This window comes from Periplaneta americana, chromosome 9 (genome assembly GCF_040183065.1).
Source record: "Periplaneta americana isolate PAMFEO1 chromosome 9, P.americana_PAMFEO1_priV1, whole genome shotgun sequence".
In the NCBI taxonomy this organism is placed as follows: Eukaryota; Metazoa; Arthropoda; class Insecta; order Blattodea; family Blattidae; genus Periplaneta; species Periplaneta americana.
In genome coordinates this window covers 95,929,956-95,944,749 of record NC_091125.1, presented here as the reverse complement: position 1 = coordinate 95,944,749, position 14,794 = coordinate 95,929,956, and the positions used below count along the sequence as shown (strand labels likewise).

Genomic DNA, 14,794 nt, shown 5'->3' with positions numbered 1-14,794 from the left:
CCTAAATTGACTCATTTTACTTGTGTGGCGCATGCATTTCATCGTGTGGCAGAAGTGGTCAGAGACAATTTCCCTAAAGTAGATTTGTTGATTTCATCAGTGAAAAAAGTATTTCTCAAAGCTCCCAGTAGAGTTAACGTGTTGAAAGAAATGTACCCTGAAATTCCATTGCCACCAAAGCCAATTTTAACTAGATGGGGTACATGGCTAGAAGCAGTTGAATATTATGCCGAACATATAGACTCTATTAACAATGTTCTCCTTGCATTGGACTCTGAAGATGCAGTCTCAATTGATACTGCGAAAACAGTTACCTGTGACATAAGTGTGAAGAATGACTTAGCTCACATTCAGCATACATTTTCATGCATCATAAAAACGCTCAAAAGTCTCCAAAATAGGCACCTTTCACTATCTGAAAGTTTTGAAATTATAAATAGTACTGTGGAACAACTGAATCGTGGTAGAGGTAAAGTTGCAGATGCAGTAAGAGCTAAGGTGGACACTGTACTTTCAAAAAACCCTGGATATGAAGAACTACAAAAGGTTGTTGCTGTGATGAGTGGTGAATCAACAGTGAAGATTAACTTGGACTTATCCCCAGCAGACATTGTGAAATTGAATTATGTACCAGTTACTTCTTGTGACGTCGAACGCTCTTTTAGTCAGTATAAATCTATCCTCAGAGACAATAGAAGAAGATTCACTTTTCAGCACTTGAAAGAAATGTTTGTAACCTATTGTTATGGTAACAGACAATAAAAATTGTGTTTTGTTGAAACTACATTGGAAGATAAGGTACGTCCATTATATTTTTTGTTTAGTTTGATTAAAATGTACCAATATTTAACGTACATAGTCATTTTTTTATAATTTTAAGTCCATATTTAATTCCATATTTTGGTAAAAATCCATATTTAATTCCATATTTTGGTAAAAATAACTACATATATATTTACATATTTCATATATTTTTAGTCCATATAAATCCGTTCCCTGCTGATTAGTTTCAGGATTATTTTTTCTTCACCCACTCTTTCTGGCACAACTTCATTTCGTATTGTCTGTCCATTTCACACACTCCCTACCACATTTCATAAACTTAAATTCGTTTCTCTTCACTTTGCCGTAATGTCCATGTTTCTGTCCGATATAATGCCATTCTCCGTACAAAGCACTTCACTAGTCTCTTCCTTAGTTCTTTCTCCAGGGGTCCACAGGAACTGCTCCTTTTTCTATTAAAAGCTTCCTTTGCCACTGATATCCTCCCTTTCATTTCCTAGAAACAGCTCATGTTACTACTTACAGTAAACCCGAAGTATTTGAAGCTCTCCAATAGTTATACTGCCTCATTTAGTGTTCACATGTTTGCTTTCGTTATTTTTCTTCCGATAACCATGATCTTGAACTTGTTTCCATTTATCTTCATTCCATACTGCTCACAGCTGTCATTAGCTGCAGGAGCATTACCTGTTAGTATCATCTCCTCTTCTGCTAACAACGCCATATCAGCAGCAAATTTTATTGCACTTTATTCTTCTTCCTCCTATTATCACCTCTCCCATGTTCTGAAAACAGTTATTCACTAAATACTCCAAGTAGATGTTCAAAAGGGTAAGTGATAAAGGCCATCCTTGCATTCGTCTGCCTATTCCATTTCCATCCGACATTTCTTCTTCTAATTTACAATTAATTTTAATATATCAATATGCCTGGTAAATTATTAATAAGTATTTAATGAATTTCAATCTTAAGGCATATAAACTTGCAAATGTTTATTTGCTATTTAATAACAATATATGAACGTTTTCGCCGTTTAGGGCATCTTCATATATAACAAAACATATTATCTGGACCTATGATAACATATTATGCAAATTACAAGGAAAATAGAGAACAATATATGTGGTACATGAAATTCATGAGCTTTATGTAGATATAACATGAAACAGGATGAATATTGAGATAATCTTTGAATTTGAACTTAGACTGAACGAATATTTTATTTTATACATATAGCTCATGTTACAATTAATATACAATGTTTAAAATTTGTCAATGATATTAATTTTAAAATGATGATAATAAAATATTTAAAGTAATCATGGCTGAAAGTTGTCGTAAGTTACAAGATAGTATGCGTAGTTAATGTTCTTGTGTTTTGTAATTATTTCGCTTAGAAAGGCCGTTGGCATTTGAATGAATGTTGTTTGACGCTGATGACTACTTTACTATTGATATACAGTGATTAAATTAGTCAATGTTAAAATTTAATTTTATAATGAAGATAATAAAATATTTAGAGTAATCATGGCTGGGAATTGTCATAAGTTCAAATTAGTTTTCGTAGTTGATGTTGTGTGTTTTGTAATTGTTTCACCTGAAAATAGAGATTAAGAGATAATAAATGCAAAATATAGACAAGTTATTATATAGAGACGCAGATAATTATTATTATTATAAGATTACTCGTTAAAAATGTTGTTTATGTTAAAGAATTACTGTTGGGTGTAATTAGTTGAGATATTGAATAAATGCTCGTTGATTGTGAATGTAGTGGAATGTACGATAAATTTCGTAATAAATAAGTCATGAGTTGGGTATGATTTTAATCATTCATTGAAATTAATAGAAAGATCAATATTATAATTCGTAATAATTAGATGAGCTATACTACCAAATATATGTAAAAGATTTTACGGCAGCAGTAATAATTATTATAAGATTACTTACTTAGAGGTCATTGACTTTGAAATGGCTACTCTGATGTGATGACATCCTATTACGTGTTCTCAGGTTTATTGAAGTATAAATGAAGAAGTACTATAACTGAAAGAATATTAACTATTAATTTACTTTCAATTTTGATATGGGATATAATTGTTTTAATGAATTTTGACGGCATTCAAATACTTACATTTGTGTGTACTGGTGTTGATGTGTTGGAGGTTTTAAGAGAACTGAAGCCTAGATAATCGTGTGTATTGAGGCATGTAACGGCGCAAGAATATGAAAGGAACTATTTGAATGGCGTATTAAGATCAATGTGAATAGGTCTGTTTTAAATTGCATACAGTGGATTTTTAAAGTTTAATAAATTTTCGTTGATTATATTTTGATCTTTATTATGGTAGTAGGCAATGAAGAATTCTTCTGCTGCATTTGTTATCATAGGTCCAGATAATATGTTTTGTTATATCTGAAGATGCCCTAAACGGCGAAAACGTTCATATATTGTTATTAAATAGCAAATAAACATTTGCAAGTTTATATGCCTTAAGATTGAAATTCATTAAATACTTATTAATAATTTCTTCTTCTAGCCTGGCTTTGACTCGCTGATGAACGTTATTAATTAGTGAGTAACAAGTGACGTCATAATGCATTTATTTTCAAGCTGAAAGTAAGACTGTTGAGGAATTTTGTAAAAAGAAGATTAGGTAAACAGTCCATTTCGCGTACTTAAATATTTATTTCTTGCGAAGACATTAGGGAAATAAGGGCCGATTAAATTTACTGATAATCAAGAGTTCCGAATAGCTTCGCGCATGTGAAGTCTGTTGAAGGGAACAGTTGGAAAGTTACGTGTAGTTACCATATACCCATCAATTTACGAGCATCTACAATCCTACAGTTTTCAACTAATTACCTAAGTACGCACCACACATCCAGCCATGTATTTGCCCATAAACTTCTCTATTTCCTCATCTGTGGGCGACCGGGTAATTCAGCTGGTAGAGAAAATGGCTAGAGACTCGAAGGCTCCATGCTCAATCTCGGATAGTGGCGAAGTGTTCTCGTTGACAAAACTTCCAGAACTATCCCAGAATCCACTCAATCTGCTGTTAAATTAAATACCGAACGCTTCCAGGGGATAACGACGGACGGAGTGTGGTGCCCACCACACCATCTCATTCTAGCGCCGAGATCATCGAAGTATATTTGGTCTTTTCTTAGGAACTGTAATTTTTGCGCTTCCTCCAAACAATACTGATCTACCAAATACTGCTGGATTAATTTGTGTAACAATGAATGTTATTCCATATATTTTCTGTAATATAGGCTGTTGTGAGGAATCTACTGCTTAGATGTGGAAAATGAGGCGAATGATATGTCAGAGTTTGTAGAATCTGATATGCGCCCTAAATAAAATTGTCCATCGTAAATCGTTAGCAGTTTCAGTGTTTCATTTGTTGCTGGTTGCGGGAAATAAACTTACTCATCACGGTAGCATGAAGTGAAATGGCATGCTATTTTCCCTACAACAAAATGTGCTTGGAGCCATCACAAATATAATCGATTAAACCAAAGAAATACGAAATTAATTTTGATGTAGTTTAAAGACGCAGCTAAAATAGGAAGCATGACTCAATTACTACCAAGGAAAATTAGAGAATAAGACATATAAATATCTATATCACACTGCCATTACATATATAAAAAGACCCACATCACTTGATTAATAACTATAAAAGTATTTCATTTTTACTAACAATATTGTTACCTTACGTAAGTTTTATAGTTTTCAGTAGCATACGTTTATATATAGCAGTTACTCAGTAAATTATAGAAATGAAGATCTAATACAAAATATTCTTTCTCTGCGTCTACTTAAAGCCCCAAAAGGTTTCACTTTCGCATCAGCATTATGTGTTGCATTAACTATAATAATATTTCATTTTTAATGGTAATAATGTCATCTAACATTCTTAAGTTTTGTAGTTCTTAATATCCAATACACAGCTGTACTCGGAAAACTACAGACCAGAGAATCACACCTGTAAATTATTTTTTATACGTTACCAAAAAATTACACAAATGAAGATCGACATATTGGCGTTATGATGTGAAAAAATCTGAGCCATCTGAACTCTATGTCAGCAATCCTGTAGGTCAAGGCCTTCGTGTAATAGTCTATTGTTTATTGTAGTGTGTGTTTTGTTTTATTCTGGAATGCAATTAATTAGTTCTCAAAACTGACGAAAGATGGATTTTGGCAAAAAATAAAATGATGTAGGAAAATTGACATTTCACTGAAAACTACTATTTTTCTGAAAAACTTTGGGTTCCAAGCTTCAAAATGAGGGGTCATTTATTAAAATCTGTTCAGCCGTTTTCCCGTAATTTCCACTACCAGTTCAAATTATATATATATATATATATATATATATATATATATATATATATAAAAGTAGGATATCATAACGTAGAACACCATCTTTCGAGAGACCCTCCTCTTCCCCACCCGCTAACACAGAAATCTCGGGAAACGTGCGTGCCGTATTCCGTGCTAATGTGCGATACTTAGCACTCGAACGACCTCGCTTTGTTAATAGACAGCAAGCAAGTTCACAGCGTACCTCGACCTGAATATCACTGTCGATAAGAATGTAAACAACTGCTATGCAAGTTTCTGTGGAAACAAAACAAGAGAAGGCCAATATTTCGACTTGAATACAACTGCAAGTCTTTGCATAACTGAATTCCATTGCTAGGGAAAAGCAAAACAAGAGATGACAGATTATTTTGTTACTGGAATTACACAGGGAATATATGAAGGTTGCTATGTAAACAAAGCAAAGTGAAGACAAATTATTCCTTATTAAGTATATTATAGTACAATCTCTTATCGAAATATGAAAGAAAAAACTGTTAATCGACTGTGATTAGAATACACTCGTATAATTTTATCGGTCTCTTGACGTCAGTGTACAAGCAAACAGAACAAGGAGAAGGCATCAGCACAACTTCACATGTTAGATATTCATAGACATTTCGCTAGCCCGTGCTACAAGCGTGCTAAACTAGCCCCGGCTATCGACGGGTTACTTGTACAGGATTCATATCACATCATATCACTAACACTGGTTTATGAATACGAAAAACGTAAGTTCGCTGATCATCCACCGGAAGCCCGGGCTAAGAATGTCTATGAATACCGCCCAAAGCCTCAATAAAAGCATGAACAATACTTATAACGGTGTGAGAAAACTAACAGCACTCATAGCTTCGGTGTCTACACGACACTAAAATAAAAGAGCGGAGGGAATGGGCTAAATACGTGTTGTTTATTCAACTGTCCGAACACAGGTTAGAACCTCATAAGCGGCACCAATAAGACATCACTCATGAGGCAACTAAGTCAGGAGATAATGGGGTACGGTGGTCAGTTCCTTTCCCTCCTCCATTGCATACATCGCTCAATAATACATACATTACACTAAACAGATTTCAGATGTACCTACACAAAATTGTTCTGGGTGTGCGGGTGGATTATCGAGTAAGCGGGATGATAGTTAAGTGGGAGAGTTGGTCAACTGTGAGTGAGTAGGTAAGGGGGATAGTGAGTGGACTGTGTGAGTTAGCAGTCAGGTGAGTGGGGCAGTGAGTGAACTGTGTGAGTAGGTAGGTAAGTGGGATACTGAGTGTACTGTCAAAAAGGATGAATGGGTGTGGTAGTAAGTGGACTAATATTTAGAGTATTAGTAGGCGTGGTAAAAAGCTAATGCTGGGTTGCAAGAAAACAGACCTACAAATAATATACTCCTCCATTAGTTAGTGGATCTTTAAAGTTAGTGGATTGATGGGTTGCAGAAGAGATTATATTTAACGGGCCACTAGTTATTGGATCATTAACCAAGCATCTTTGGATTTCACAAGTGACGCAATAAGACATGAATGAATAAAAAGTGAACATCGGCTGCTAGACTGATGTATGGCATTGCTTTTATTGTTGTCAAAATTTGCAATAAATATAAACTAATACGAACCAGAAAGAAATCAGGAACAGAAGTTTCAGTGAGAAAGATTTTTTTATTTTTTTTTTTATTTCAGTAGGTTATTTTACGACGCTTTATCAACAGCTTAGGTTATTTAGCGTCTGAATGAGATGATGGTGATAATGCCGGTGAAATGAGTCCGGGGTCCAACACCGAAAGTTACCCAGCATTTTCTCATATTGGGTTGAGGGAAAACCCCGGAAAAACCCTCAACCAGGTAACTTGCCCCGACCGGGAATCGAACCCGAGCCACCTGGTTTCGCGGCTAGACGTGCTAACCGTTACTCCACAGGTGTGGGCCAGTGAGAAAGATAAATATGCCTATTTCTTATTATAAATAGCGCACGAGTGCATTAATTTTATAGAAAATAAAAAAGACAGATTACAGAGCACATAACCTCGCCGTCAGATGATGAACTAGAGTCTGTAATAAATAAATAATAGCTTCGCTATTCGAAGAATTAATGAGTAAAAAATAAGTAAATAAATAAGTAATCAAATTACCGTCCTATATCGACTGCTATCTATAAAAATTATAATCTAATAAACTACATTATCATCATTTAGATTAACTACGTTATTATTGTATTCACAAAATTGGACAGTGTACTAATATTTTCTTCTCAAATAGAAAATCTTACAAAGCAGAAACATATATAAGGAGTTTGTATATTTTGAGAAAATAATTTCTAAAAGATTTTTTTTTACCTGCAAATGTACAGTAGTGGCAAAAAAAAACCGGATCGAACCTTGTAGCTGATTTCAGGGCCTTGTTCACTCCAGAGCACGATAGACTGATAACTAAGACTTTCGTGGTTCAAATCCTGCCTGGAAAGGAAACTTTTTTGTTCCTTATTCAAATTTATTCCCAATACTTTTCGATTGCAGCGATATTTTACAGCGATATAAATACAGATGGTTCAAATCCTGTCTGGAAAGGAAACTTTTTTGTTCCTTATTCTAATTTATTCCCAATACTTTTCGATTGCAGCGATATTTTACAGCGATATAAATACACAGCTAAAAATAAATTGAAATACAACGTTAAGGCAAACAAGATGAAAAATGTAATAACGAATCGAAATGATTAAAGAATAAAAAAAGAGTAGGGGATTCATAGAAGTCCTATAAATTGAATAGAAAGATGCAGAAAGGGCACATCCCACAATATTAAAATTGTTAGATGTGCCCTTTCTGCATCTTTCTATTCAACTGCGTGAAGTGTTTATGCTGTTCGCGAGTGTTACTGTGAACGTGGTTGGGATTGTATGGATGTTTGAGATTTCTCTTTACACTCCCAATGTTTAAATTTAACAAGGAGGGGCATTCTCGTTACTTACATCATATTATTGCTTCCTCATTTCATGAAGTCTTGTCTTAAGATAACAATGCAATTCATGGTCGAAACGATTCACACATTAATAAGACGCCAATGAGTTGTTTGAAATTGTAATGAACATGTTATTACAGACATTTGGATACTTTTAAAATTAATACCACATTTAAGTACTTTAGAATTGGAATGTTCAATGAACTATTTGTCTTTCTACCCCCGCATTTATTAAACACCCCATTCGTGTACGAATAACAATGGATTCTTTATTATGTCTCATCGTTTCCCCTTTATGTTTCACCACGGCTGACTGGATTCATTACTATGTACTTTGTTTTAAACACATAATTTCAGCAAGACCTAATATAAATGATGACGTCACCGTATTAATAGAAATTTTGGTCAGATTTCTCGAAAAGTCAAGCGGATAATCTTTTCACGTTAAAACATTACAATCTGGTATGGGTTTCATTAGAATATCGCGTTTTGCATACGAAACCACCGTGAGTAAGCGAGTCGCTGCAACTCATCAATTTGTGTTGTGTGCAAGAAGTGATTACTTGTTGGTTGTCCAACTCTCGTATCATAATTACAACTGCAATTACAACGATGGCCATATAAAACCTTGAAGTTTTTTTTTTTTTTTTTTTTGGCCTCGCCCACAAGTGTCTTCTATCCTGATGCATTCGGTGTCATATTTTAATTTTGTTTGACTTGCTGAAGGTGCTGTAGTACTTAGTCTCTTGCCTGAAGACAAAGCAATGATTGATGTAGTAAGCTTTTGTTACGCAAAAAATGTCCAAACCATCTTAATCGTCTACTTCGGATTACGGCAATTAAATAAATGTTGTTAAAAATTTTCCGGATATCTCTTCTTTCGGATCTTCTACGTGTTCTTTCCATTAAGTGGCCCTAAAATTTCTCAATATTTTATTTTCAAATGCAATTAGTGCAGAGCAGGTTTCCTTATTGAATAGTCTTACCCACTTCCTTGTACCATTAAGAGAGTACCGTATGTAAAATGTATTGTTTCGTAAATTCCGAATTTTGTTTTTCTAGACATTAATGTGCAACTCTGTAACTATTGACGGTAAAATAACATCTATTTGCATTTTTAATTCCAGTTTTTATTTCTGTATTTTCTAAATTCCATCAGTAATTTTCACACCTAAATATCTCAAATCTGAGAATTTATTAGATGATAAATCGTTTGTACTATTTAAATGTGTATATTCTGTTCAACAATAAAATTATTCCTGATGATGAGCACAAATTCTGCTTTTTGTTTCTAAACATAGTGTTTAGTTTCGATAATCAATTTGTCAGATAGTTGTATAACATATTCTTTGCTGTCAGCCAATACTGCTGTATCAACAGCATGAAGAATTACTTACGTAAAGATTAATTTTTTGGTCCTACAGAATACATGTTACGGTAACAATTGATATTGGAGGAGAAAAATTCGCTCTAGCACGGGGGATCGAACCCGGGTCCTTGGTTCTACGTACCAAGCACTCTAACCATTGAGCTACGCCGAAGTTCAATCTACAGCACCGGATCGAATCCCTCTCCTTCAGTGTTTTTACCTTTGTGGCCTGACTCCAAGTTCGATATGTATGTTGACATTTTATATTAAGTCAAGGAGCGCACTCAGTTGAGTGACTTGGTGGCCGGGTTGTGTATAAGAACAGTTGACTTAATATAAAATGTCAACATACATGTCGAACTTGGAATCAGGCCACAAAGGGAAAAACACTGAAGGAGAGGGATTCGATCCGGTACTGTGGATTGAACTTCGGCGTAGCTCAATGGTTAGAGCGCTTGGTACGTAGAACCAAGGACCCGGGTTTGATCCCCGGCGCCGGAGCGAATTTTTCTCCTCTAATATCAATAAAGCATTATGTTACATTTGGCTAAAGTTTCGGCAGAATTTTTTCCGGTAAAACATTAAGAAGACTGAAATAATCCATCTCTGCCTACTTCCAGTTCCAACACTGAAGATATCATTGAAATAGGTATTATTTAAATTCTGCATTTAGTATTTTCTGTGTTCAGCTTATGTAAGGCATTAATTGCAGTTTCTGTGTTTTCCAAATCTCCGCTATTAAAAATTGCAGTAATTCAGCTTGTATTTTTATCTTAAATTGTCATCCTCGGCGATCTTGTGGTTATCATGCTGGCCGGTGGATCCGAGGTTCGCGGATTCAAACCCGACCGAAGGCGATGGATGAATTTTAAAGCGCGATAATACTTCCTCGTTAGCTGACTGACTTTACGAGGGCCGGACTTGGGATGAACCCATCAGTGGCGAAGATCTAAAGGCTTTTGAGGCTTAGCCTACATGAAAAATTTGAGTTATTATACCTAAGTAACAATATACCTGTAAGTTCATAATAACGATGTATCGTAACACTTGGTTGTACTCCGAGCCTTCCATACATTAAGTTCACTGTTGGCAGTTATTCCAGTGTTCAGAATTCAGCGCGAGGGTTGTGGCAGAAGCCTCTAAAGGCATGGCTACGACTTTCACTCGCAAGCTTGAGGGAGGACCGGGGAGGCGGTATCGATTCGCTACATCTCCCTATGAAACGAGACTAGCCTTTCGTAACAATAATACGTCGCGCTATATTGGTGTCCTCTGAAAGCGCTACGTTTTTAGTGTTAGTTTAATTAAAAGTGCATGCGCGTGTGTGTTACATAGCAATTTTGTGTAAAATGGCTTATACTGAGAGAACAGTGAAGTCATTATTTGTAGAATTAAAAGAGAAACCGTTTTCAAGTTGAACATATGAAACAAAATGTGCTTACAAAGATAAGAGATCGACAACACATTTACATATTAAAATAGCGGATGGAGGAAGGTAAAATATACATTTTCAATTGTTGTGGTATAAGAAATAATCTTGGCTAACAGGCTGCTCTGAGACAGATGTTATATTGTTTTACCTGTATTTTGTTTGGGAGTGAAAATGAGTGGTCATCAGCTTCTTGTCGGGTCTGTCACAAAACAAATTGATAGAAAAGCCGATAAACGTCTGCTCTATAAAAAGACACAAAATAAGCAGATTTTTTTCAGCCTGTCCAGTATTTAAATCTTAACTTCGCCACTGGAATCCATACACTTAGGATTACACTGGCCCATTGTGCATCCTATATGCAATGATTGTTCCAGTCCGAAAGGTGGCATTCGTGAGTTCGATGCTGACAGACGGGCTATCCTCCGTCAGCGCAGACGAGTACTTGATAAACCACGGAGGTCAGACAGATCCCCAAACCCCTTTAATCCTATATTTACATCGGAGATGGAGAGTGTTGGTTGGATAAAAGAGAGAAAAACCATCTACAATGTCTGCTTTGTCCACCATACCTTTCCTTACTACCAGGTCAGTTACAGAACTCGGGCCGCCTGGATGAAAGACCAACGCGCTATCGCTCAGCCACAGACGCAGCACTGTATCCTGCGTGAGGGTGGTAAAGTTGTGGGCCCCGTGCCACAGATTTACGGCACGTAAAAGAACCCTGTCCCTGATAAAGGACTCCAGGAAAAATTAATCGTCCATTTCTCGCCACGTTGAATTTCGATCATGAATAACCTCTGTAGTTAAAAGCGTAGTTAAATAATGTACTACCACTATAGTTAAGTATACCGGAAACAGCCGAGAAATTGTTGCCACACAGGAACTTGAGATTCTAAGTTTGTTTAGCGCCAAAATGTTAGCATCCTTATTACAGAACGCGTACTGCTGAATGTTTGGGTACATATTAATAGTAATAGTTAGCTGACCCGAAAAGTGTTGTATGACTAGGTAAGTTATGCTACACTGACTCCGAGAACATGCTGCCAACTTATAGCAAGCACACGACATTTTCCACGGAAAATCCTAGTATATATTGTATTTATTTCCGTTCTCAATGGTTGAAACGCTGTTCTCGCTACTCATCTAGCTCGCAATTATTTCTCTCCCATACTACTGCATTACCTATTGTTCTTCCGATTCAAAAACTGAAAACTGGAATAGGTAGTAGATCTATCATGGAGCGATATTCGAGTATGCATATTTGCAAAGACTGTACTCGCGACCTTCACTTCACATAATCATGCGCCGCCGTCATTCCCAACCTGGAGCTGCGAACCACCTAGACCTAGAGTGACTTTAGCAAGAGACGACAAACGATAACGAAGTCTTTAGGGGCTTTAGTATCAAAAGTCGCCAACTCAATCTAAAACGGGTTGAAAACATACCATATTTACTACTTAACATTAAACTCTGGTTTAGTGCCGAAACTTTTTTTCGTGAAACTTTAGAATGGTGCATGTATTTTTCTTTCCTCCTGAAAAATAACTTAAATGTCGTTGGAAACATATGTCTATAAATCACATATATTATAAAATAATATTTATGATTTTCAATATTATCAAAATTAACAGCAGTGGTTGTCAGTGATGGCGAGCAGCGGAGTTTTAATTTGGCAAAAAAGATATCCCTGTGGGCAGAATTTATTCAAGATAGGCAACCCTCTTTCCTTGAAATTGTAACAGGAGTAGATTATTACTACAGGGAGCAAATGTTTCTAATAATTAAATATTAACATTGATTACGATATGGTTCATTTACCATTCAGGAACCACCGGGGCATAAAATAAAAATAAATTAAAATCAGTTTAACTTCAGAGAATATTCAATAATATAAAAAAATGGACATTTTTAAATTATACATAGTGATACACAATATGTGCTTTCAGCAGGGAATGAGTTATCTTGGGATGTATATCATTAAGTGAATTCAGGGAAAAATTAACTAGTTGTGTTCTGTCCATGTCAAAATTCAATTCTGCTAAGCATAATTCTGATCTCACCGGCGTAGGATAATCTCTGCAGTTGAAATCATCATTAAAAATCTGCGCCTCTGACAAATCGTCGTTTGTCCAATTTTCATATGAAGTGCTGTTATTAAACGACTGAAAATTTCTAGCATTCTAGAACCAAGGAAATAGAGAGAAAAGGTGTCTTAATGGCTAATTTTGTGGCGTTAAATGCAAGGTACGTATGTATGTATGCATGTATGTATGTAGGTCTATCTATGACAGTCGTAATATAAGTGACTATTTTCGGTATCAAGGATGTTAAAAATCTGTATTTTGTATCAAAATTTCAAAACGATGCGCGATGGGAGTACTATATTTCATAAAATCAATATTTTGAGAAAAAAATTGAAGAAGCATGATATTATTCATTCGTTTTTGTCCTGTAACAGAGCTCTACTTTCTACGAACGGTGCGAACAATAATGCACCCGTCGGCATAAGTCTGAAGTTCACACCCCGCTTCAGCGAAATTCCGGTACCGTATATTTCACTGTTCGAAGTAATTGAGTATTTCAGACATTAGAAACTGCAGTGCCAAGATGAGGACTGTTAATTTCTAACGTCAAAAAACTATACGATACTGCAACAGAGTATTTCAATATTCGCTTAAAGAGATTCTTAAAATAAAAACTTTGTTATACTCGTAAATGTCACTGAAAAATCTAATTTGTGAGAAAAAAGTAATATAGTACGAAAATAAGCAAAATAATACTATACTGTAACATTTTCATGAATTAACCATTATTATAACATTACTTTTCAACATAAATGATTGACAAAATAACATTGAATACAGCTCAGTCGTATTTTCGAATTGAAAAATGTTCTATTGCAGAAATGTATTCATTCACGTGTGCCTAAATTTCTGCAAAAGCTATAACTAACGTTTTAAAAACAAGAGAACACCAAAATATCGATTTTCAAATTTTTTAACAAACTAGTAAAAACAAAGCGATGTTCAGTTTTTCATAAACAAACGAAAAACAGTAAAGTTTTCTCTCAAAAAGAAAACGAATAAATTTAAAGCGACTTTAGTTTCTTGACAAAGAAATAACAATATAACGACTTCAAGTTTTTAAAAGCATGGCAGTAACAATACAGTGAGTTTGTTTCGTAAACGAATAATAACAAAACTGTCTTTTGTTTAGCAACACCAACAAAACGACATTCAATCTTTTAAACAAACGAGTACCTAACGAGAAAACTCAGTTTTTATGAATACAAACAATGCGACATTGAGTTTCTGAAACGAATAATAAATAAACAAAGCGACTTTTAATTTTTTGACACAACAAAGCGATTTACAACTTTGAAAAACCAACGAGTTGTGGCAAAATGGCATTTAATTTCTTATAAACAAACGAGCAGCGATACTCACTGTGACGAAATCGCGTCGTTACCATAGTCACCGATACGCGATCGGGTTTGCCTTGTCACACAGATTCCGCGTTGCGTCTGTCAGCACCGGACGACAGGGCGCCGGAGTAAAGTAGTTTCACAAAACTTGGCGTCATCCAGACACACGACTTTTGAACCGCACTGCCTCGCACTGGTGCACGCAGTAACGCTGCTGTTTCAGTCACGTGACAAACTCGAGTCACTAACCGAGCAACGATCAGCTGATCGGTCGCTGCAGCCTCCCGCGCCGCGAATTTGCAACGTGTGGGGCGCGCAACGTAGTGACATTACGTAGGGAAGACCATGAGGTTAATATCGGACGGGTGTTTACATTCTTCCTCTCTCGGGGCATACAAGGCCAGATTTTGGGCCTTCATGGGCCTACGCTATAAAACAGTGACATTCTCGTCACGTGAGG

The 14,794-nt window shown here is 35.7% G+C and overlaps 1 protein-coding gene across 5 annotated transcripts in view; it reads right to left on the bottom strand.

The window, feature by feature from the left end:
• LOC138706305 (atypical protein kinase C-like) overlaps positions 1–14,794 on the bottom strand; it is a 789,643-nt gene that overhangs the window by 735,792 nt on the left and 39,057 nt on the right. Inside the window, exon 1 of one of the 5 annotated variants that reach the window (XM_069835430.1) lies at positions 14,357–14,510. The exons of the other annotated variants lie outside the window; for them this stretch is intronic. Coding sequence (XP_069691531.1) covers positions 14,357–14,381 — 25 coding nt within the window. The 5' untranslated portion in view covers positions 14,382–14,510. Of the gene's footprint in view, positions 1–14,356; positions 14,511–14,794 lie in introns of those variants that run through there. 5 annotated transcript variants of the gene reach the window in all.